The 25560-nt window shown below is 39.5% G+C and overlaps 1 protein-coding gene across 1 annotated transcript in view; it reads left to right on the forward strand.

Annotated features, from left to right (window-relative positions):
• MTHFD1L (methylenetetrahydrofolate dehydrogenase (NADP+ dependent) 1 like) overlaps positions 1 to 25560 on the forward strand; it is a 137888-nt gene that overhangs the window by 47597 nt on the left and 64731 nt on the right. Inside the window, exons 18-19 of the mRNA XM_062488866.1 lie at positions 3557 to 3625; positions 10817 to 10928. Coding sequence (XP_062344850.1) covers positions 3557 to 3625; positions 10817 to 10928 — 181 coding nt within the window. The remainder of the gene's footprint in view (positions 1 to 3556; positions 3626 to 10816; positions 10929 to 25560) is intronic.

Genomic DNA, 25560 nt, shown 5'->3' on the forward strand with positions numbered 1-25560 from the left:
AAATCTATGTGAATCAAAACCACTAAACCTTTCTCTGTGATTTGTTTCCAGATGTACACACAAAATACTTCACAAAAATGCAATTGTTCTTAATTTTGACTTTATATGCAATATATTTATCGTAATACAATAGTAAAACCTAAAATACACATTGGCAGATATAAACCATATGCAGAGACAGGCTAGGAATAATAGAAAAAAGATAAATTGAATATTTCATGAATTGAGAAGACTCTTTCCACAAGAGTAATGGATTAAATGTCTATCCTCTGTAATGGAATATGTTGAACTCTTTGCCAAAATGTGGTGCTCATTGTACAGTATTTTGAAGACTTAATTGCTTTTTGGCTTTTGCAGTGAGGTAGAATTCTGATGGACACATACCATATTTTTATATGAAGCGAAATCGGTATATATGCCCTAGATCAGTATTTCAGCAGATATGAAAAATATTAAATAAATATGTCACTATATTTTTAAAATAAGACTTCTTCTCAGCTTACTTGCTGTGCCATACTGTTAGCTTTCAGTAATTCCAGAATCATAAAAAAAAGAAATATTTTCATATTTACTTATGTAAATGATCTGTCAGCTAGTGAGATTTTTTTCCTCTGCTTCATCAGAAACGTTGTGTACAGTGTTCACTTCAAACAAAAGAAGTTGCAATTCTTCTCAGATTAAGGTTTAAAGTTTTTTTCAGGACTGAAATTGCAGAAATTATTATTAATTTGTTAGAGACTATAGTTTCAATTGAAGGGAAGTTGCAAGTACTTCATTATTTTTCTTACAAAGAAAAGAGTTTTTCTCTGCCCTTCAGTCTGTGTAGCCTTTATTCATTTCATAGTAGTTACTTTCAATCACTTCCCTTGTCATCTGGTGCTGGTTTTCATTTCCAGTCTTGATGGACTTCAGAGACTGCTCCACTGGAAGTTGCTTTGAAAGTATTTTGGATTTTCATCTAAGTTTGCCTTTCCTGTGCCACATGTATAATTTATTTTGTGATCTGCACTGTCCTGGGGAGCATACCTGCCCTGACAGCTGATGGATAGATGGAAGGGGCATTGTTTCCAAGAATACCTGTGATCAGTTCCAGGAAGGAACTCAGAAAAGTTGAACATCTGTATACAATTGATTCCGAGCCCTTCTTCTCTCCTCTGACAGTGAGTTAGTGGAAAGCTAATGATCTTGGGGCTCTCACAAGCTTAATTGGTGTGTAAGTGTCAAAGCCCCTAATTCTTTTATATTATCTACCTTTTCTGAATTGGAAATAGGAACCTGATTCCTTAAATAGCTTTGTGAATCAAATCCAGGACTTGGAGTGAGCTCTAGGAATTGTGTATTAGATACTTAGAAGATTGAGGATACGAAGAAATGAAAACTTCATTCTCACAATTGTGTCAAATAGGTATTGTTTTAAACCTTATTGTTTGTTTAGCTATTAGGGACTGCTGTTGACACCAAACCTGGTTAAGAACCATGGGAAGCAGGTAGACACAAGATATGCCTTTTTTTCAGTGCTTTCAGCTTTAGAGAAAATGAGCTTTTGTGTCCAAAAGGCGTGTCTAGTATTTCCCAAATAATGCATAAGTAATGTCTCCCAAAACGTTAAAATACAGAGGAAATATTTTTTTACTTCACTGTTTCCATGAGATTGGTGAAGACATCAGAAATCAAAGGAAACAGGATTTGAGCCATTATTATCTAGAAGGAGCCTCTAGGGGCAGAGGCTGAGGGAGAAGTGTCCTGATTTTATTTTTCACTTCTTCTTCCCCCAGGTCTTCTTTCCAGTAGGTCTGATCCGTGGCTGCTCAGGTAGTTATTCATGCTGTTGACCACTTAAAAGACTGGATGTAACGTTCTGCATTTGGCACCTTTTTTTTCCTCTAGAAATGAGAGTATTTGGGTACATAAGCAACATAGCACAAGGCTATTTCTCTGGAGGTGGTGGAGCCTCGCCCATTTTGAAAGAGCTGGAGTGCTTATGTTTCCTTGCATTTTAATCCTAGCTTCTAAAATTCACATCTTAAGAAAGAGCAGTCTAATTCAGAAGATGAAAAACTATGCTATTTTGCTACCAGTTTCTCATGTTATATCTTTGTGGATCCATTAGGTTTTGTAAACAGTGGGAGATGCAGAGTGCAAAGAAAAATCTTTTTCTTCTCTCTCTCCTTCACAGTCCTCCAAAGAAACACTTTCTGCATCAGTAGAAGCCAGTTTTGCTATTTTGGTTTCAATTTAGTTTTATCTGAGGCCAAATATTCTGCATCATTTTCCTCTGAAGTCTATGCTCAGATGTGATGCTCAGAAAGGGGAAAGTTTAATTTTATAAAATACTCTACTTAATCACCACATACTTTTATGTCTATTATCTGTTGACGTCAACATTTTCATGCAGATTTGATTGCCCAAATTTGATTAGTTGACAAAAGCTGTGTTAGGAATTATAAAGGCAATATTTTTATTGCTTTTCTTTATTTGAATATTAGTGTTCATCTCTTTATAGGCAATTTGGGTATTGTATCCATGTTTTTCAGTCTTAATTTTAACCAATTTACAGCAGCTAGGAATTCTGTTTGAGTTCATGTTTCTTTTCAGTACAAAAATATATTAAATTCATTTTTTTTCATTCTCTGGCAAGTCTGTGAGCCACTCTTTATAACACTACTGTTTTTTTTTTTTCTGAACCATGATCTAATTCTCTCAAAGCAAAACACAATCTCAAAATCAAAGTAATTAAAGAATAAATTTGAACACCGGCTGGTGGTTTCTACATAGCACTCTTCATATAGTCTGATAGTGATGTGTACACTCTGTAGCCTTTTATTTTTTTTTAGAATGATCATTGAAATTTGGTGTAGAGGGCTGTCATTTTTTTTTTTAATTTATGTTAAGGTCAGTCAGTATGAAAATTGTACTTCAACAAAATTTTTAGGGAGGAGTAAGCTTTCTTACAACCAAAATGCAGTAATTGTCTCAGCTCTGTTTGTGCTCTCATCATCACAATAAAGCACCTCTAACTTTTTAATCTTATGATGTATTCATTATCTGCCCCTAGTAAACTCTGTGGCTGCTTTCATCCTGTATCTGTTATGCATATATTTTTACAAGTCTTGAAAAAGATCCTTTCTGGTTGTTGCTAGCTATTGATTTATGCTGTTGATTCTGTCATAAAATAAATACCTCTGTCATTTCTTTAGGCAATTTTAGCAAGCTGTGCCTTCTTGCTTTCTCAGGTCTCAGTGGTCTTTGGCACTTCATCTTTTTGTTACCTTGAATGTCCTCATGCTGATCACTTAATTCTGTTTCTGATCTCTCCATGAAATAGGACAAAGAAGTTACCTGTTTCCTTCTAAGTGTATTCAGAATAAAAACATTTTTGGTTTTGACACACTGTAAATACAGAATTTCAGAAGTCTTGAGGTAATATCTAAACAAATTCTTTGTCCATCTCTGTAACACTGCTCTGAATTGTAAAGGTTTTTTTAGCTATAAGTGTAACTTGGAAATGCTGCATCTTAGAATTGTCTTCCTTAAAATGTGGACTCTTGTCTTTTAGGGAGTAACTGGTGCTTTGGCAGTTTTGATGAAAGATGCAATTAAGCCCACGCTAATGCAGACATTAGAGGTAAGTATGACTTGTGATGCCTGTCCTTCTCCAACTTTCAAATTCCATATTGTGCTGATCATGCTTCTCTTCAGCAACTGTGCTTGACTTCCAAAGTTCAAGCCAGGGTCCGATCCATAAAAGCATTCCAGCAAATGTTCATTTGTTTATGTTAGTTACTCGACTCTATATGCATTTATATCTTTTTGTTGGTTTTCTTCATTTTTGAGATCTGGCTATAGTCATAACCTTATCTAGTGTTGCAAACAAGCTGCAGTGCACTGTTGAGCTGCTTCTGACCACAATGGGAGGTAAGTTCGTCTTCTAAGTCACAGGCTTACTATTTCCCACCTTGTTCTTACAGGGAAGTGTCCTTTTTGTGTATTTCTTTTATATGGATGTTCTCATGATTCCCACAGCCCATCTTTTTGTGTGGAAAAAGGTGTTTTGCTGTGGCCATTCTAATCTGTATCACAGTTTGTGCCATTCATAACCACAGGAGGGTCCTTTCAGCTGTTTATGCATTTTCAAAAGATAGCTCCCAGCCGCCATATCTTGCCACGGGGCCTTCATGGACTAAATGAAGCTTTGATGGGCTATGAGAGGGATGTTTTACACCTACCCCAGTGAGCTTTCTTCCAAAAGCTTAAAGAATGTAGAATTAGTGCAAGCTAATTTTGTGCCTGGGCAGTCTGGTATTGATGTTTTGATGGGAAACTGATGAGCAACATTCAAGGGGAGAAGGAGAAAGAAAAATTATAAGATAATGAAGCAGTTTTGAGAACAAATGTACTTGGAGTACAAAAAAATATACAATGTATTTTTTTTTTTACATTTGACCATAAAAATTACATAGCTGGAATATTTCATAATGGTTCTTGATATAGTGAAAAGTTGAAGAATGCAGAAAGATACCAGTGCAATCACCAGTTGATAAAAATGTCTCATCTACTACAGCATGTTGAAGGATAACTACCTTTTTGCTTTTGTGTTTGCAAAGAGACAACTTCCTAGTCTCAGGGACTATGATGAAAACAGAATTTAAGTCTATGTTATTTTATTATAGCCATCTTAATTATTTTCCCCTGCAAAGAAAACCTGTTTCGTGTGGCTGTATGAGGAATGTATGTGTGTGTTTGATAATTTTTATGTAACATCCAATATCAGAAACTGGAGGTCACATAGGATCAAGAATGTCACAGTCAGAGCTCAGTATTATAATCACCACTTGGATAACATTGTGTGTGTTAAGCACCAGTGAAGAGGCAGCTTGGATTCTGACTGTTTAGTCATTCTATTTGCAGTTTGCATATCTGTTGGAAAATACTGTGGTTTTGTTGCAGTGTTCTGAAAGACAGTTATAAATGTGGGAAGGGATTCTTTTGATCAGTAGGCATTTGGTTGTGGGACTTGCATGCATTTATTTTTTCTCCGCATTTCTGTGCAAAAACATTCCTGCCTTTTATGTGGTATTCTTTTCTAGTCTAATCTATGCTATGGCTGAAACATCTGCCAGTTTTCATCAAATGCTATTGCTTGTTAGCAGGACCCTGACCACATTACCCAAAGATACATTTTCTCCCTAAATTCTTCTCACAAAATTATTTTTAAAACAGCAAACTAAAGCAGCTCGGAAGACTGCTTTATGCCCCACTCCTCTCCTCCACTTTGAGTCTTAAAGATGAATTTTTGTCGCCCTTTGGGTACTTGTTGGCTTGCAGGCTAATATGAGTCACCTATCCAAGAGTGGAGACCCCCAGTTTTTCTAAATATTTTCCAAGATAGTGCTGTGCTTTGGCTGATGTTCTTTTGGGCTGTGTCACTGCTCTCATGTAGAATCACAGAACCTGCTGAGTTGGAAGTGACCTCCAAGGATTATTAAGTCCAGCTCCTAGCCCTGCACAGCATCGTCCCCAAGAGTCACACCCTGTGCCCAAGAGCATTGTCCAAACACCTCCTGAACTCTGTCACACTGGTGCTGTGACCACTGCCCTGGGGAGCCTGTTCCAGTGCCCAACCACTCTTCGAGTGAAGAACCTTTTTCTGATACCAGCTTAAACCTCCCCTGAAACGCCTTCAGGCCATTCCCTCAGGTTCTGTCACTGGTCACCCCAGAGAAGAAATCATTGTCTGCCCCTTCTCTTCCCCTCATGAGGAAGTTGTAACTGCAATGAGATCTCCCCTCAGTCTTCTCCAGGCTGAACAGACCAAGTGACCTCAGCCACTCCTCATTCAGCTTCCCCTCAAAGCCCTTCACCATATTCATTCCCCTCCTTCAGACACCCTCTAATGGCTCAATGTCTTTTTTTACACTGTGGCACCCAGAGCTGCCCCCAACACTGGAGGTGAGTCCACCCCAGCTCAGAGCAGAGCAGGACAATCCCCTCCCTTGCCCAGCTGTGATGCTGCGCCTGATGCCCCCCAGGACAGGGATGGTCCTCTTGGGGATGCAATGGTCTACTCTATTGCTGCCTGTGCTGTTGCTGCTCTTGAGCTCTCTTCATTATTTTTAATTCTTCATCTGAATAACTGTAAGTGGTGCTACTTTTAATAGCTTCAGTAGGAGGGGAACAAAGAGGTTGTGCCCTGCACACTTGGATGTACTCTAGTGATCCCCTTGTGAGTTTAGAGCCCTCTAGCTTGATAGATTTTAAACCAGAGTAATCTTAGTATACCCTGGGGTGGTAGATGTAATAATATTTCTTCTGCTGTAGGTAATGCCATCTTTCTGATGAATGTGTGAATTGCAAATCAGAAATGAAGATAATTGAAGCCCACATTACACTTGAAATAAACCTAATAAGTAGCACTAAAAAGTTAATGTCTTAAATTCCAAAGAAGTTACTGGTATTAATTGGGCAACATAGTTCTGATCCCCTCAGGGAGAACAAGTTCTTTATTAAAGTGTGAGGACCTTTAGCAACAGCACCACAATTTGACAACAGTAAAATTAGAAGTAATCCTACAGCACATATGTGTGAAAAAACAGAATAATATGATTACAGAGAACACAAATACAGCTCAGAATGTGCCATGGACCTGTCTGGCGATTAGGGACGACACTGTTCACCAAAGCAGGTCTTCCAGATCGCTTTGGGGAATGGCAAAAAGACTGCCAGATGAGGGAGAGCAGGAGATCTGAATGACTGACAGTTGATTTGGCATAATTTGTAAGTCACAGTGTCTGTGGGTAGCAGTGACTGGAAGGAGCCGTTGCAGAGACAGTAGTAGCCAGTGCAGCTGTGTGATCTGGCCACAAGCCTGTAGATGGGAATTGTGTTAAGCCATGGAAGTCTGAGGAGTTGCTTCTAAGGGCCTGTGAAAAGGGAGAAGAACAGCAGGATTGGTAGATTTGCACCAACTTTATACGGATATCTGCATACATTGGAGAAGAGGCTTAGGAGGTGATAAATCAAAAATGACCAAATGTCAGTCCTGCGTGGAACTGAACTGGCAACTTATGTCAGTGCTTTTTATCATATGTGAATTGATGTGTGTTCTGTCTTGCTGGTTTTTAAAGAGGTTTCTTGGTGGGTTGCTTTCCATCACAGTCCTGCCACTCTGACACCAGAAATTCTCCCTGAAAGTTTTAGTGATTGACACTGTTTTATATGCAGGAATGACAGAAAATGGGAGACACAGAGCACTCCATCTACAATAACCGCAGACTTCAGTGGAGCTTACTTATATCCAGTGCTGTAGAATTGAGATTACTTTGTTTGGAATGTACATAATGATTTCATAGTGTTTATCCATGTTTCTCATGGCACATTTGTTCTCTTGTTGACTGATCCCTTAATGTTTAGCATTTATTTATACCACGCGTAACAGAGCAGCTGCTCTATGGGACAACCCTTTGTAGTTACAGGCTGGCTGCTCTGGGGTGGTTTGTTGTGTTACTTTTGAAGTGCCACTCATCGTAAAGATGAGAGAAGAATGGTAATAAGTATTATAAACATCCTTCCAAGCGGCCAGATAACTTCAGATATTTATTGACATTCTGGGTTTGTTTTCTTTCACTGAAACTTGGATAATAAAATTTTCTGTACTGAAAACAGTCAGCAGAATGCATCCCTGTGGCACTGTTTGATTGTCCCTATAGTTTTTAAGAGCATAGCAAAAATAAATGGGACAGATGGACTGGCACAGTCACTAAAGGTGGCCTGAAAAGAAATTGTTGTCCCTATTCCAAGGTGTGTCTGAGGCTCCCAAGGTGCTGCTGGAGTTCAGTCTCTTCAGTACCTAGACTTTACTTTTCTTCCAGGATTGCTCTTGTAAAGAAAAACATTCCAATTGCTCTTCCTTTCCTTCTGGTGGATTTCAGAGCTCCAGGGGAGCATCTGTCTATGCCAGTGATTTAGTAGTATGTTTGGATTTCAAGTTAGTCATGGGAGCCTCTTGACTTCCAATATTCTGGATTTTGGATCCTGCAGTCCACATTCCCTTCCCATCCATGTTGTGTGGACGAAGTCTTGGAAGCGCAGTAGTGCAGGGAATGTCGGAGGAGACCCTTCTGGCACCTCTCTTTGCATAGCTGCTGCAGTGTGTGTGTGCTGGGCTGCACAGTCACTGGCTGTGGCTGCATCACATCTGCCCGGTGTGTGCTCTGGGCTCTAATAGGGCCAGCCCTGTGATTGCTTGCCACAAGAAATTAGGGATTGGAAGAGTAAAGTTAGTCTTATGGAGTAATAAAAGACAGATTGGAATAAATCTTACGGTTCTGAGTCTGGTAGCTGAAAATTTTTGGCTCTACTTATTTGAATGCCAGAAACATAAATACTGGATTGAAGTAGAAGGACTTCAACTTAGTTTGGTGAAAGTTGTTTGCATTTGATTTTGCCTATTACAAGCTCTTTGGGATAGGGATAACATATTTTGCACAGCACCTGATGCCCAAATAAGAAGCTTTGAAGGCATATGTAGTTCATGTTAAGTTTTTGTGTACCTGTGTAAAATCTAGTTGATACTGCAGTGTGTGTCCATTAGCAGATAGAAAATAAGAAAAAAAGCTAACCCTAAGTAAGCACTATGTTTTGATTATAATGATCTATACCAGTTCTCTTGTTTCAGGGCATGATTTCTTCTTCATTTGCCTTGTTGGCTCCTGATTCTACTCTAACATGTACAAGGCAGAGTTACCTGAGTTGTAGCTTAATTTTGTTGTTCCTGGAGAATAGCCCCCACTCAGGTGTGTGCATGTGGCAATGACTAAAAAGTTGTTGGTCTTTCCTCTGAGAAAAACAATTAATTATATGTTATTACTTCTAAGGGAAGCAATAAGAAGAGATGCTTTTTGTTGATATATCATTTTTGTATAGTATTTCTAGTCATCATTACTAAAATATCTATATTTTCTGTAAAACACCACTTAGATTACAGTAGTGAAATAGAGTTTTCCTATGTATGTTGTTTCCTTAAGATATTGGTGGCTGGGAGATGAGAGGAAGAAGGACCAACCTGTACTTTATGGTTAATAGTTTCCAAGCTGTCGTTCAGGGGACTATTAGATGTGCCCTGCAGCTGATCCATGGAACACTGTCCTCCTTAACTGGGGTTTCTGATCAAAACTTGAAGGAGGTTGCCTGGTAGGTTGCCTGAACTTTTGAAGGTTGGCAGTAGCTCCTAGTACAGAATGTGGGAAGAACATTGATGGAAATAATGTTGAGATGTCTGCTTACCTTTTCTTTAACCAGCTGGGTGCTTTAAGATGCATGAACGCAATAATGGGCATTTGTTTGCCTAAGTATTTTGTAGTAGAACAGCTGAAGTGACATTCTTCTGGCTGGCTCTGTATTTTGCTTTAGAGAAAAAGTAGCAATTAATGTAATCTCACCTAACCCTAATCCCTTCCTGAGGACACTTATTTTCTAATTTCTCCTTTCCTTTGGATGCCTGCCAAAAATATGAGGGAAGCTGAGAACTGCTTCCTACCTCACAAATTCTCTGTATGTAGCTAATTTGCTTACTCCTTGCCTCTCCGTTCTCTGGTTTAGATTGGTTCATCTACAGAGTCGATTTCCCCCGTGTATTTGTATGGTGTCTAGTGCAGAAGAATTCACCTCTGCACCTGGGCTTCCAGCAGCAGTGAATGCATTTTCCATTGTGTCAGTGTCCCCACGGAACCCCAGCACATCCCTTGCCATCTCCCTCTCCAGCTCCATAACCCTTGACTCTGGTCCCTTGTAGCATCTGCTGGCTCCTCTGCCTGCACAGGAGTAGCTGCAGCAGCCAGTGAGGAAAACAGGAGTACATAGGGCTGGAGTAAGGCTGGAGCTGGGCTCTTATTTGTGTATCTGCAGTGCTGCATTTAGTGCTTGTTATAGGACATGTGCCTGAATAGCACAGCACAGTATTAGAGCTGTGGAAATACTAAACATGAACTGGTACAAGGTGGGGTGAGGAAATTGTGAAGGCTTGCAACACTGTTTATTACCTTTCTAGGAATGAAGCAGGTGAATGAATGAGGTCTCAAGCACCTGAGATGTACCTAGAACCCCTAAATTGTCTAATAGCACTTCCTTGCTATATGTGCTTTGATTTATATGTGACTTTGAGAAGTCTGAAAAATTATTGTGTTTCTTACATAATGTGGTGGTTTGGCCTGGGATAGGGTTAATTATCTTCACATCAGCTATTACAGGGCTGTGTTTTGGAGTTGTGTTGGAGACGGTGTTGATAAGGCAGGAATGTTTTTGTAATTGCTGAGCAAGGCTTGCACAGAGTCAAGGCCTTTTCTGTCTCTCACCCCACCAGTAAGGAGGCTGGGGGGTACACAAGATGTTGGGAGGGGACACAGTGGGGACAGCTGACCGCAACTGGCCCAAGGGGTATTCCCAACCATAGGCATTGTACTGAGCTTACAAACCTGTGGGAAGAAGGAAGAAGGGGGGACATTTGGAGTGATGGCATTTGTCTTCCCAAGTAACCATTACACATGATAAAGCCCTGCTTTCCTGGACTGAACAGCTGCCTGCTGTTGGGAAGCAGGAATGAATTCCTTGTTTTGCTTTGCTCGTGTGTGTGGAGTCTTTTCTTTGCCTATTAAATTGTGTTTATCTCAAGCCATAATATTCTTACTTTAACCCTTCTGGTTTGCTCCCCCATCCCAGATAGAGAAGCAAGTGATCAGCTGTGTGGGGCTTAGCTACTGGCTGGGGTTAAACAGTGACATCTATACATTGAATTACTTACGTATATTCTTTTATCATCCAGGGAACACCAGTATTTGTTCACGCTGGACCCTTTGCTAATATTGCACATGGAAATTCTTCTGTTTTGGCAGATAAAATTGCTCTTAAATTAGTTGGAGAGAAAGGATTTGTAGGTAAGTACGTATTCAGTTTATTGTATTTTTTGTCTCAAGTCCTATCACTGTGTTCCTGCGCCATGTTTGACTCACAAGTGACCTGTTCACTCCACAAGGTAGCTGAATCAGTCGAATGACTGCATTGCATTGAAAGAGGCGTCCTGTTCATTCTATTAGTATTCATCTGGCCTCACTTGATAAACTATAAAAAACATTCTTTTTCTCCTGATGAATTATTTCTTACCAGCTCAGTAAACTCGGCCAAATCAGAGGTCAGATGTTTCTGAGCCAGTGTAGAGGACTAGCAGAGGCAAAGTGGTAGAAGAAAGGTGAATACTGCCTCATTTTGGTGTCTGTGAGCGATTTGGTTGGTCCAGCTGCATTGTCACCATGAGGCCCTTATGTTTCCATGAAAGCACTTTGAGTGGGCAGACTTTTTTATATTAGGAATTCAGCCTGCACAAGCAACAATAGACACATAGAGCTTACAGTTGCAGGCAAAATAAACTTGTGGCTGAACGATGAACTAGCTTTTATAAAAATTGTTGCAAGTGTTTAAACCTTAGAATTAATTAAATAAAAGGAGCATTGTAGCTTTGCAGTAGTGATGCCTTTGCACTGCTGCAGCCATTCTCTTCCGAGTCCTGCACGCCTAGGTTGGATTACATTAATCCTATAGCTGAAGTTTGAGTACCTGTGGAACAATGCGCTTGAAAAGATACAGCAATGTGAAACATGAGGTTTCTTTTGCTAGCACCCTTAAACTAGTAGGGAAACATGTATGTATATGTTTATGTCTTACCTACATACAGGAAAGGGTTGTTTTTTACAGTGTTCTATAGCTTAAAGGTCTGTTTATTTCCCTCTATTGATCAAACATCCATTCAGAGAAGAACATTTTGCATTCTGAATACATTTATTTAATGATAATTGAATTCCTGTTTCACTGGGCCATGTTTGTTGTTACATGGCTTTGTGGGATGAAGTGCAAGAGAATTTAGGGTAGGTAATATTTTTCATAAGCCATGTGAAGTGATTTTGTTTCTGCGGTGTGCAATCTTTTCAAGTGAAGAGTCAGTTCTGTATCAATTGAATGGAGATATGTTGGCAACAGTCTTGAGTCTTGATCCAGGTTTTGGAGCCCAAAATGAATTGCCTTAGATTTGGATTCCCTTCCATTGAGTGTGTCCCTCAGGCACAGAGAACATATCCTTGCATTTCTTGTGGGTTTTTTCAGTCTTATCCACCTGTTTGTCTTTAATGCTCTTTTCTGCTTTGTTTGTCTTTGGCTCCAGTTTCTCTGTTGGGAGACAAAGCAGTGCAGCTTCAATATAGGAAAACCTTTGTGTGTTGCCAGCTAAAGGCTCTTGTTCAGATTTTATTCCACGGAACACAAATCCCCATGAAACTGGCTTCAGAATAAGACTGCCTTTGCTCTGCAGAGCCAGGAACTTCAGCATGATTTGTAGTCCTTGTTAGATTATTAAAAGCAATAGTTCATAGAGTGGCCTACTTAAATAAACTTTGCAGGTAGTCACAAGTGCAAATATTTGTTCTAATGGTTGTAATTACCATAAGCTTTATGGTTTGAAAAAAATACTTTTTTTCTGGTAACTAGTTAGAGTACCCGGGCAGAGACTACATGTAGCACCTACAGGTTTATTAAATACTGTCTTATCCTACCCTACACTACTGAAGTCTAAAATGACAGCTACAAAGTGTGCACCAGTCCACACTGAGGTAACATCCTTACAGATGGAGGGCCCAGTGCCTTGTGAATCTGCACAGCAAAACAGGTAGCAAGGAACTCCACTGCATTCCTGCTCACTGTGTAGTTTGCCTGAGCCCTCTGTGGTCACTGAAATTCCAAGGGGGAAGCTGATCCTGTAGTTAATTCAGACAGCCAGGGTGCAGGACAGCTATGCTGCAGTTAGGTAAGTAGCTGAGTAAGTTTATTCAGTCCTGCTAAAAGTAAAAGTTTTCACTGTTGCACATTTCCCTTTTGGGAGTGTTCTCGTGCATTAGATCTGACACTTGTTAAATCTTGTATGAGCGATTACAGTACAGTTCTGTAGGTTAGTTGCATAAGCTCAGGAAAGAATTCAAAAGCTGCTAGGAATAGAGTAAGGTATCTTGCAGGACTATGTGGCTGGGAGAGACATTTTAGGGACTACAGGCTATGAGATTACTCTCAGCTGCATCCAAAGCAGGAATATGAGAAATCTGTGACATATTCTGCAATTAAATTACTTTCCCAAAGAGTAGAGTAAATATCCTAATGTACATACATTAGCTCACTCACTGTGAGATGGAATGATAATATAAAATATATATGTTTCATATATTTGTTTTATATATTTACTGTTTGTGTCTATTTCTTTTTTTTTTTTTTTTTTTACTTACGCCATATTTATTTTAGAACAGAATTTCCTGTCAAGTGTGTGAACAGTACTAAGGAGAATAGCATGGCTTGAATTTGCAACACAGTTTTGCAGGCACAGACTTTTTTAACTCTCCATCCTGATTTAAGCACCCTCTTTCCTCCAGCTGCTTGTTTCCAGTGTTTTGCAACCCCTCTGTTTCACCAGCACACCTGTTCACAGAGCCACGTGGCAAGCTAAGCTGGAGACTTGGTCTCGGTTGAAAACAACTACAACAACAGACAGTGTCTGGGCAAACAGCTTTGTGTGACAGGGGGAAGATGAGATAATGCCACATAAGATGGTCTTTCTGTTGAAATAAATATTTATGGTATTAAAGCCTCATTTGGAGCTTTCAAGTGCCAGTAAAACTACTGTGGATGCACTAGCTGACCAGACTGAGCCTGCATTGCCAGGGCAGCTAAGCCTGTCTCCTTTCTCAGCCTGTGCTCAACTGTTTTTGCATGACATCCCAGCAGAAACCTATTGCCCTTTTTGTTGGCTTAGTTTTCTGCTGACTTAACACAGAAGCAGTTCAGCCCAGAGTCACAAAAACACCAGAGCTGGTGCAGGAGAAGGTGAGCTGGGACAGCCAGCACTGAGAAACCAATCTGTTGTGTAGATCCAATTGCTTGTGTGACCATTTGCCATGGCCAAGGCAAAAAAAAAAAAATGAAATAAACCTTTTCAAAGTGTTATTTTAAAATTTATTTTTAAACCTTACTTTCTCTCTCTACCCTGCATTGCCTGTTTCTCTGCTTGCTTTTCAGCTGGAATGGCATCATGCTGTGCCTTTTCAGTAGTGTCAGGTAACAGTGATGTAGACAGTCTGCTTTAAAAAAAATATAAATGAAGTTTAACCATTGAGTCCTGTTGTGAACTCTCAGTAACTGAAGGCATTCCGTGTTTCATTTTCAGGTAGCCAGGTGAATCACAGGCCTTCATTAAGTTTTAGATAGCTTAAGCCTTTTACCTCATCTTTTCTTTTCTCTCTTTCCTGAGCCTTGTTGCTAGGTACTGATAACTCAGTCTTTTTGCTCTAATTTTCAGTTCTTGGTATGAGTTTTGCTACTGAACTTTAAGTGTGATGCTGCAGCTGCCACTGGCTGGTTTGCACTTGTTTGTCCTCTCAGCCTTTTAGTGTTTCCCTGCAGATTCCCCCCGGCCCTGCTGTGAGCAGGAGTGGCCCACTGAGGATGGCTGCAGGCAGCTCCTGCATGGGGAGCACCCACGCTGGGGCACAGGCAGTGCACCCCTCCTCACAGCTGCCGTGTCCCCAGGACTGTAGGGTTTGGGCTCTCTGAACCTGGGGCTTTCCTGAGCTGTCAGGAATTACTGCACTACGCAACTCAACAGATTACCCTTATCCATCTCCTCCGTGATTCAGCTGAAGAGAGGGGTTATCGTAAATCAGAAGACAAGTGAAGCATGAGTAGATCCTTGGAGTCCTAAAGCAAAGTTCTTCTCAAGTTTGTTTTTCATGTTTGGACTTTGTTTGTCGATTGCTTTCTTTGCTGCCCCCAATAAGCATGTCACATTCGATGCTGGGAGCATGCTCTGCTGGGCAACTTTGTCCTGGTGTGTTTTATCAGGTGACAAGAGGGGAATTATTGCAAATCGTTGCTGACTTAAGAAAAGTTCACTTTCTGTTTCTTTCTTTAGTTGGTTCACTTGATGTAATTAGAAGGAATTTGTAGATGCAGTAATTTTTAATAAGCTGAGTAATTGACTCTTTTTATTGTGTTGGTACTCTGTTGGTTAGAGTAAGATAATGATGCTAGCTGTTCTAAGTATCTCTTCAGTACATACAAAGTTTTATTTCAAAGGCTATCCACTTTACATACTCTCAGCGCAGACATTTTTTAATAAGTTTATAAAGCGCCTTATAAAAATTGTATGTGTTTAATACACCAAGTGAATTATCTTCAATAGATTCTTTTTTAATGTCATAAAACTCTTCAATCCATTTTTTAGTGTACCCCTTTTCCAAAAAAGGAAATAAAGCCCAAATACTTTGGCTAAACTTCTTTTGGCACCACTAGTAATGTGATATTATTACATTTAAATGTCAAGTTCAAGGATTTATTTTTAATATTGTTTTTTCTTGATACCATTAGAAGGGGATTCCATGCAGTCACCCTCCAGAAAGTTTTAATTTTTAAGAATCTGACCAGCATCCTTCTAGCTTGCATTATTTAATCTCTGACTTCTTCACTCTTACTTTCACGACTAACCCCAAACTTCAGTGCGATTGTGTTCCAGTATTTTGCTCTCTGAACAATGTGCTGTTCTTGTTAAAGTGTTATAGCAAGGCTAAGGTTTCACAGTACGGGGTGGTTGGGAGCATTGTCAGTGTAGGTGTTACTTGCCTACTCTGATCTGTGTGCACTACAAACTAGAAAAAGATGTTCAGAACTCTACAGTATTTTCTCTGACCCCATTCATAGTGCAGCTGCTCAAGCAGCTGTGCTGGGCATAACTGTGACAGTGGGGCGGGGGGACGGAAGGTGATACTGTGCTAGTTGGAATTGCTCTGAGGCTCTTAAAGTCATGGTCTAATAATATAAGTCTCAGTGGTACCACAAACTGCAAAATAAGGTGCCATTACTGCTAGAAGATCCGTGAATCTGTGCCGTTCACTTGTGAGTAGTGGTGCCTTTCACATCCAGGCTGCCCTTTTTATTGCTTTCCGCACAACTGCTGAGGTAAAAGTAAATTCCATTTCTTGTCGTAAAGCGGGAACAAAAAATGCCATCTCCTTCTTCATGCTTTCAAAATCTTAGCAAGTTTTCTTACCAGTCAGCAGGAAAGTCTTCAGAGACTAAATGTAGTGCAATGTGTTTTCCTTCACTGGCATGAAGTCAGAGTTCCTGAAAGCTGAGTTTACTTACTGCCTTGTCACAAATAATCTGGGTGCAAATCATGCTTGCTTATAGCTTGCTGCAACTGGAAGTCAGGTGACAATTACTTAAATTACTATCTATTTCTGTTGTGGAAACTGCTTACAACAGTCTTGAAATAATTTATGAATTTTATATGATATGAGAATCAAATATTTTCTTGTTTTTGTGTGTTCAGAGGCCTTGAGAAAGTTCTGACTCCGCCTTATTACTGCAGATTTTTTTTTTCTTATGGTCTTTAGCATGCATTGCAGTATAAAGCTTTTCAGAAGAAAGACTGAGTAGAAGAGAGCTGTCTGATATGTTTTTGTGTGTAAGGAAGCATTCTAGCATTGACTTCGGTATCATATGTCACTGTACTTCAGTGCTGAATTAATTTGAAATCATATAAATTATGCGAAGCTGAACTCAAAACTGAAAGTTGGTACTGATCATGAACTACTGAATTATGTCTAACCAATATTACACTTGGCATTAAAAAGTAATGTTTTGCCCAGGCAGGAGAGGTGGTGCTATTTTGAAAACAACACCTCCTAAATTATGGATTGTCTTGTAGTGACATTTTACTTCTTCCCTTTAAAAAATAATGCATCTAAAGAACACGTTGCAAATTCACTTAGTCTTTCCCTGCCACAAAGCAAATTTGTAAATATTTGTTCCTAAATCTGTTTATATTCAGAATTGCGAGGGGCAATTTATAGCAATAAAATAACATGTGGTTATAAATCATCAGCCATTTAGCTGAGTTCTCTGCTTTATCTGACAAGCATATCAAGTGATCTGCTTCAGAAACTGACTTAGCTCCAGTTTGAAACCAGCTAGGATTTTTAACTCTTGCTATGGCAAATTTGGACTCATTTGTTTTTTGGTTTTGTTGTTTTTCTTTCTCTTTCACAAGTGATAATTTTTAGTAATAGTGTCTCTAACCATTCAAGTACACATTTTCCATACATTACTGTGATTGATTGAATACTGCTGGGATCCCAAACACCTCCCTAATGTTTCTGAGTATAAACTTCCCAAACCATAGGTCAGATTTTTGTCATTTACTAATAGCTTTTATTCTGGTTCTCTTCTACGTTTCCCTGTATGATATGTTTTCAAGCTTTGCTGTTGCCAATAAACTTTATCAGTGTTCCTCAGTCTTTCTGCTGGCATAGTTTAACAGATAGTAAATGGGAGCCCTGGGTCTGGTCCTCTCTCCTGTCCCAAAGTTCTCATGTGGTGGCTCCCCTTAATCTCTTCTCTCTCCCCTTAATCATGTAGTAATGTTCTTCTTGCCTGGTTAACAGACTCCTATGTATTACTGTAGCAGGTTCTTTTGTTCCTTATCGTTGATGAGATGTCCTATTTTCATCACTGGAAAAAGCTTTTAATATGTCATAGCCTCCCTTTAGTAGACAAAGGTTATATTTCTTATTTCATTTTTTAAAGTTGTTTTCTTCTTAAAAATCTGTTAGAAAACTGTCAAGCCTGTAGTTACTCAGACTTCCTGCCATTACTAGATGATAGGTTTTGATACTTTTCAGGCACAAGACACCAAAAGAAAAGGAACTTTTTAAAGATGTTGATACAAGTGTTGTAGTTTGTATTTTCCTTCTTCTTCCAGGATTTTGAAAACTCTGATTTACCCTTTATTAAGAGCAGTGCATTCAACTCTTGTGTATTTCAAGTTTTTAATTCCTTTTTTAATATATTACAGTAACCTCACGTCACTAGCTTCTGTGTTTTAATTTGTGGGGCTGAAGACCCTTGTGATTTATTTGCATTTCCTTTGCAAATAAAGGAAATTTTCCTTTCCTTTCCTGTCCTTTCCTCTCTTTTAGAGCTTATGTAATTAATAGTGACATTATCTTCTACTCAAGAAGTTAGCCCTGCAGGATAAGAAAGCTGTTTATTTGGCTGACTTTCCTCCTAGTGAACAGAAGTTACCACTGTTTTCAGGTCAGATGTCATGTGAGAGACCAGGCATTTTAATTTGTATGTTTAGAGAATTTTGAATTAATGAGTAATTTCAGTATGAAAAAAAGAATTTTAGTGGTTACATGATAGAAAATAATTAAGAGATAGCGTGGCCTTGTCACAGTTATTTTCAGTGGGGTTTTTATTGTTTGTCGTTGGTGGATGGATGCTGCTCTGTGCCTCACTGGAAAAGGAATTAAATGGTTTTCTCACAGACTAGGAGCTGTACAGGGGCACATGTGTGTTGGTTGTGTGCTGAATGAAGTGTCACACCGTGACTGGGCTGGCTGGGTCACAAACAAGTGGGGAACTGGACAAGTGTAGCTTACTGGAGAAATCCATGTTCTCTTCCCTTCATATGGGTTTTCAGAGTACAACAGAGATGCAGTGAGAGTGTGTGGGATGAGACTGTATGCCTGGGGAATGTGCTGCCATGAAAATGGGGAGGCATTGTGAGTGTTCCTTCTGGCTGGCTGGTAACTAGAGCTGGCTGTCTCCTGAGGAGCTGGTGCCACGAGGAAACCTGTCCTGTCTCCTCTTTCTGACCCAGTGAAAGACAAGGAGACAAAGCTGCCAAGTCCATCTCTTGCCACCAGCAGCACACGGTCTCCGATGGAGATCTCCCAGTCTGTCATGTGGCTGTGACATTGCCATGCCTGACAGGAGCCATACATCTTATTCCCACCTCTATCCTTGACTGGCTTTCTGGCCTTAAGCAAGCAATTTCAGCCTCTATGCTTGCACTTATAATCCCATTCTTCCCGATGTGTTCTTTCAGTTTATGAACTTTCTTGGGGGCAAAAAGTGTCTCACCATAGCAAACGGGAGATGACAAGCACTGCTATAACAGGAACTTTTAGGTAACAGGGCTTTTGTAGAGCCATGGCAGCTGCCATGCATTTAAACATGCATCAGGAATTTACTTACAGGCTGACATGGTATTTTAATGTCCTGTGTGCTGACCTCTTCTGCAACATGTTAGAGATTAACACAGCTCTTTCCTCTGGCAGTGATATTCATAAACTAAATGAAGTGTACAACTGTTAAGGGCTATCCACTATTCTCAGGATAGTTACCCAGAGGTAAAAATAGATAGGAAGGATCTGTCGTTCATTCAGAAAACAGAGACACTGCCCAGTTCCTGATAAATAAAATACCATTCTACTGAGTAGAATCTGATGAGATTGCAACTTCTGTTGATTTTCCCTTCCCTCCCCAAGTAAGCAATCTTACCTAGTTTTAAAACTCCCAAAATGTAAGAAGCTGTTCCTTTTGTTTTCTTGCTGCCTATTGGTTGTATTGTTTTTATTTATAAGAAGAAAAGAACCAGGGATTTAAAAAATTGCCAACAGTAAAACATCATGTATGCTAGGAAGTTCTCTTAATTCATCACTTGGCAAAGGAAATAAAAGCAAGCTCCCCAGCTAACAGCATTACTTTTGCCTAGGATTATTTGGCAGAAAATCCATCATCCTCTCTCCATTTGTGAGTATTTCATATTGACTTACACCCTTTAGCAAGGGTCAGCAGGGCAGAGTATGCATAAAGAGTTCAAGTCCCATTTCAAAGGCTGAATTTTAATTTTAGTGGACGGTTTATTTTTAATATCAAAATGTTAGCTCTTTATTAGATTTTTGTTTGGTTGATTTACTGACCTTTTGATCCTGAAACCTAATTTTTTTTTTTATGGACAACTTGTATAAGAATTAGGTTTCTTCAGATGTTTACATCATGTTGGAGAAACCAGTGCTTGCTTTTAATTTTCTGACTCATTCTGAAGCTGCAGGCAGACCTGCTTTGTTTTCTGAAAGCTTTTATAATTAAAATTAAGTATGTACACATACTGAGGGGGGCAATGATTGTTTACTTTGTCTGTTTACTTTTGAAATGGCTGACTTAACTCATCAATGCTCCAGAGAAGTCAATACAAACATGGAATGTGAAAAGGATATAAATACATGTATTTCCATTTTTGATTACAGTAATTATAGTAGGCAAAGTTTTAGTATCATCTAGTACAAATTTACATTTTGCAGAGCTGATTTTCTGTTTTCTGCTAGTATTCCATAAGCTCAGGTACATTGGGAGCTGTGTTAACAGGTATTTCAAAAACTATTGTTTAAAGCTACATTTTCTTATTCAGGATCAGAACTCTGATATGTTTTCTTCTCATCCTGTGCTACCCTGTCTACAAGCCCAATTAAAATAATATTGTTTGGGGAAAAGGTTATGTCTTTAGATGTTCCTGGAAGAACAGTACAAAGAAAAGTACAGATGCTAAGGGCATATTATCCAAATATTTTTATTTACAGATGTTTTGTTTTACCTCAGAAGTGAAGTACTCTATGGTAATAAAAGAAAAATAGTGTGATTTCTCTGAAAATATGCGAACTTTAAATTGTTGTTTTGTTGGGGTTTTTTAGTTTTCAGGCAACAGACTAACTATATGCATTATTGTACACTGGGTATTTTAACAGAAAATAATTACAGAAAAATAGTTATTTCTCTTTAAAAACAGAAAGTAGGTTTGTTTATATATCTGATCTTATCACCTAATCAGATTAGCTTTAAAGAAAAGTTCAAGAATTCATGTCTAGGGATATAAATTTGTTTCAAAATCATTTTTAAACATGTTAATGAGATTGCAAATAATGCTAGGTTATGTATGGCCAGTATGATTTGTTAATGGGATGAGTGGTGTTCTGGCAAATAGCCAAAGTGCTTTTGAAGGTGGGATGTTGACAATATCAGAAAGTGTTCAAAGGCTGCTCTCTGATTCTATAAGATAATATATTAAAAGAAAAGATTAATATCCTAAATGGTATCTCAGGGTCAGTTTAATGCTCTGATCTTGTAATTTAATTTTTGGCAGTTTTATAAAACTGCTGTTTAATTAATTTGATTTGATTTAGAAAACAGATTAAATTCTACAACAATCAGAAAATGTAGGTTGCACCCTTTTTAAAATTTTGGGTGGCCTACCTGTCTTTTATACGATGGGCTTATTTTTTGATCCCTTTATTGATGGCTTTCTATGCTGACAGCTTTATTGAAGCTGACAATCTCTAGCTCTTCAACTTTGTTACCTGCGGGAATAAGGCACATGCTTCTAATGTATTTTGAGCTTGGCACTGGCTGCAAGCCCTGAGTGGGAATGAAGCTTCAGGGACAAACAGATGCTTTACATGCATGAGGACACGGTATCTTTGTGCTTCCTCCATCTATGGCATCTCAAACAGAGCTCCCAGGAGACTGAGTAACAGCTTCATAAATCAAGGGTTGCGGCTTCTGCCTTTCCGGAAGCCAATTAGGAATTCAGTGTATGTTCTGGGGTTCTTCACTGCACAAGGAGCAAGAAAGCAGAAAAATGTGGGGGAGACCTAAAGGATGATAGAGTAGCTAAGATGACAAGATGATGGGCAATTATGAAGAGGAATTGAAAAAGAAATCAATAATTTATAACCTGTAGCAAGGAGGGACAACTAATAATGTAGAAATATTTCAGAAATGATAATGTGTAATTTGCAATGGCAGTTCTGTTGCCCTGATTACATGAATTGCAGTTAACTGGATAAATCTATACTAGGCATTAAAGAATTGGTTTAGCCATGAGCAGTTGCAAGGATTTGTCATGTAAACCACAGAATTATATTTTGGTTTGATTTTCGTTTTGACTGCATTTTTACTTGGGAATTCCATGTAGGAAGATGGGATTCATTGATGTGTGACCTTAGTACCTTCTCTCTCTTCAGTTTGTAATTCCTTCTGTAAGATAAATTACATATGACATCATATCATTTAGCTGACACAATTATTTTCCAGAACAATTTTAACCAGTTGAGTTCTTTCTCCTTATCCAAAAATTTAGTAAAAACAGCAAATACATATTAATAAGTTTGTCACAGATCATCAATCTTACACTTTGAGTAGAGTTTCAAATGCCAGTTTTGTATATGTTATTTTAAAAGTATAGGTGATTACAACCAAACTAACGCCTACCTGCAAAAGGTATTGTAGAGCTTCCATGAAAAGCTTCCGTGACTTCCAAAGTTACTTCTGCTGCATTTCTCTGTGTATGTGGCTATTGCTTGACATCTGTGTATCACAGTGGGCTTTACTTGTCTGCTACTTTTACTCTCCTCTGCTCTTCTGTGGCTTATGCTGCCCATTCTCGCCACTAAGCATTATTTCCTGTCTCCTAAAATACTACGAACAGTGCCTGGCATTCTCCGTCTCCATGAAACATCTTTCTGTTGTACATGTTTAGTACACGTATGTGTTTGATACATGTATTGCACTCCGTGTAGAATAATTTCCACTCTCACAGAGCTCTCCAGCAAAGCTCTTGGGGTCGTCTTGTAATTTACAGCCTTTGCATCAGGCGTTTCACTAGGCCATTGTTACATTAAGACAAACAGCTAATGCAGGGGAATAATACACTTTTTCCTGGGGATGCATAACAGGAGATGCCCTTTTTCATGAATTTCTACAAGTTGTAGTTGTGCTGTCAAGAATGGTGTTGTTGGTGTCCTCTTCCAGGCCAATCATGAAAGGAAGGCATTCTGTCTCCTAGCAAAGATTTAAGCGGATTGAAATAAAACAAGAACCTGTCTGTCCTTCCAGGAGAGGGATGCACTACATGGGTACACAGAAAAGACAGTCATGGGCAAAATCATTATCGTAATAAGCCAGTGCTGCCCGGATTTTAGAAGGGGGAAATGGAGATTGCTTCTCCAATGCGGGCCTCGGTGCGGATCCAGGGGCGCTCTGTCCCGGCGGTCACCCAGGGCATGGAGCCACCCGCACTACGGACGGGGTGGGCTTGGGGAGGCCTTGGAAGGGCTTGGGGCGGGTTTGGGGTGGGCTTGCCTGGCGCTGATGGATGAGCCCGTGCCTGGCGAGCCTCGGGTGACTGCTCCAGTGACAGGAGCATCCATCATCGTCGTTCAGCCGCCCTTTGTTGTGTGGCATTCACCGCAGCCTCGGCCACCACCACTCTTGCGCTGTCTGTCTGTGTACAGATGCTTTTGTTCCGCGATGAGAACTGGGAGAGGCGCGGGCAGAGTGATTTCCTGGGCTCCCCGCCTCTCCCAGCCACGCCAGTCTGAACCCCTCCAGCACCCGAGGGCACCCGCAGCCCAGCAGGTGGTGGGAGGTGCTGCTCCAATGGATTTTGTCTCTGAGCTGTGACAGACAGACAGACAGACAGACAGACAGACAGATAGATAGATAGATAGATAGATAGATAGATAGATAGGCAGGCTCTGATGGTAGCTCATCTGGCTACAAAAAAGAAATCTGTGTTCCTCACTCACTACCTGTATCATGACTCATTGCCCAACTGTATTTCTGCTGCCCTTCAGAAAGTATGTCTTCTTCCAGGGCATATGCTGAAGTGGTGGTTTGTCTCCAGAATAGGGTTCTTTGCATCCCTACTTTCATTTTTCACAAAACAGGACAACATTGGTGCTAAAGCAGATGTTGCTTCATGGCCATTTGATGAAATGCTTAGAACTTTTCCAGGGAAGAAATGTTCAGGCTCTTTGCCTGCCCCTTGAAGTTAGTGTTTTCCAGATGCTTGTAATGTGAATTCTCAAAGCATTTTCAAAGTCCATTTTCAGTAGCTTTTTTAAGGGGGGTATAGAAGGACCCAAAACCTGAGAGCTCAACAGAAAGTTTCACTCTGATGAAAGGTGTATTAGTGGCAGCAGCTTCAGCAAATTGGATCTTTTAAAAGTGGAAGTAAATTAAAGTCTGGTAGTGAGATATGCATTGAGTAACAGGATTTAAGTGTGATGAAATTTATTTTAAGCCCTTAGGGAACTACTGTGGGTACCATAAGTTATACTTAGATATACTCCTTGCAGAATTGTAGAAGAATGGCCTTAAATGAAGACCCATCAGTGCTGTTGTTAATTATTCCTTCCACGCATTCCAAATAAAGAAGTGGTGAGGTTTTAATTTTGTAATTACCAGAAGACTAATAATTCTTTTGCCAAAGGCCATGGTGATCTTTAAAGTATGTAATGTAATTGCCTTATTCCTGTGCCATTAATTGTGCTCCAAATGTGGTCATCTGTCTTATGAGCAAATGTTACTCTGTTACCTCAAAGAAAACGTGCTATGAATGGTGAAAGGACACAACCTAAAATTCATAGTTCTTTTGTTTGAATTTTTCTGGATGTAACAGAAGAAGGTTACAAAAGGGGGGACTGTGTGTGTTTGGTTAGTGTATTCAGCTATGCATTGCAATTCATGTCATGGCCCAACGCTTAGCCTAAGAGTTACAGATCTTTACGTGAGTATAGGACCCCGAGAGTAAGAGTGGCTGTAAAACCCAGCAGACTTAGCAGAGGGATTCAAAGAAACGCATACCCTGTGAAGCCACATTCAGCTCACTTAATTTCTATTACAATGAATCTGTTTGTGACTTGTAAGACATCTTCTGTTTTTAATCTCTAGTAGTAAATCCAAATAATGAGCTTATTACTGTAGTGAGCTGCAAGAAAACTTCAAATATTACATTCAGAGTATTGGAATATGGTTTGACAAGGTGGCTAGGGAAGAATTAAGTTTTCCACTGCTGAAATGTATCTTCCCTCCCTTGCTTCTGCTCCCTGTTTGAAATCAATCAAATACTGGTCTGCTCTTACTTCAACTAATTCAAATATAGCCCAGTGGAAAAACTGGCCTTTTTTTTTTTTTTTTTTTTTTTTTACACTGTGCAAGTTACCTTCCAGTTAAATGAATACCAAAAATGAATGGGCAGCAGGGAGGACAGAGCAGGAGAGAAAGGCAGAAGACTTACGAATGAACAAGAATTACCCTGTCAGCAAGGCAGGGTGCTCATTTGGTTCGGCCATGGTGTAAAACCATGCCCTAAATTGGTGGTTTGGCAGCAGGAATCACTGCAGTTGCACTTCTGTATATTTTCAAGATGGGGAGGCAAGCAGAGCTGTGGAGATGTGCAGAGCATGCTTTCTGTCACACACTGCTACTCCTGCCAGCTCCTGGAGTTTTCAGTTTGATTCCCATCCTGAATTTAAAATCCAACATCTGCAGCATACATACATAAACAGGCCTTTAACACCCACAAAAAGGAATTGTAGACTTAATTGTCAGAAGATTGAGATTTATAAATGAACTTTCTGTAATTTTTTTTCTATAGTCTCGGAATGATCTGTATGAGCCATTTTGCCTGTTCTTTTGTTTAATGTATGGGATGCTCTTGGAAAGTTAACAGCAATTGATATTACAAGTAGCGGTGAGAGGTTATGAGGTAACCTTTAGTTTCTCATTTAAAGCTGCTCTGCATTTCAATGCTAAAATTACTTTCTTATGGAAAAATAAATGTTTCTGAGGAAAATA

This window comes from Cinclus cinclus, chromosome 3, assembly GCF_963662255.1.
Source record: "Cinclus cinclus chromosome 3, bCinCin1.1, whole genome shotgun sequence".
Classification (NCBI taxonomy): domain Eukaryota; kingdom Metazoa; phylum Chordata; class Aves; order Passeriformes; family Cinclidae; genus Cinclus; species Cinclus cinclus.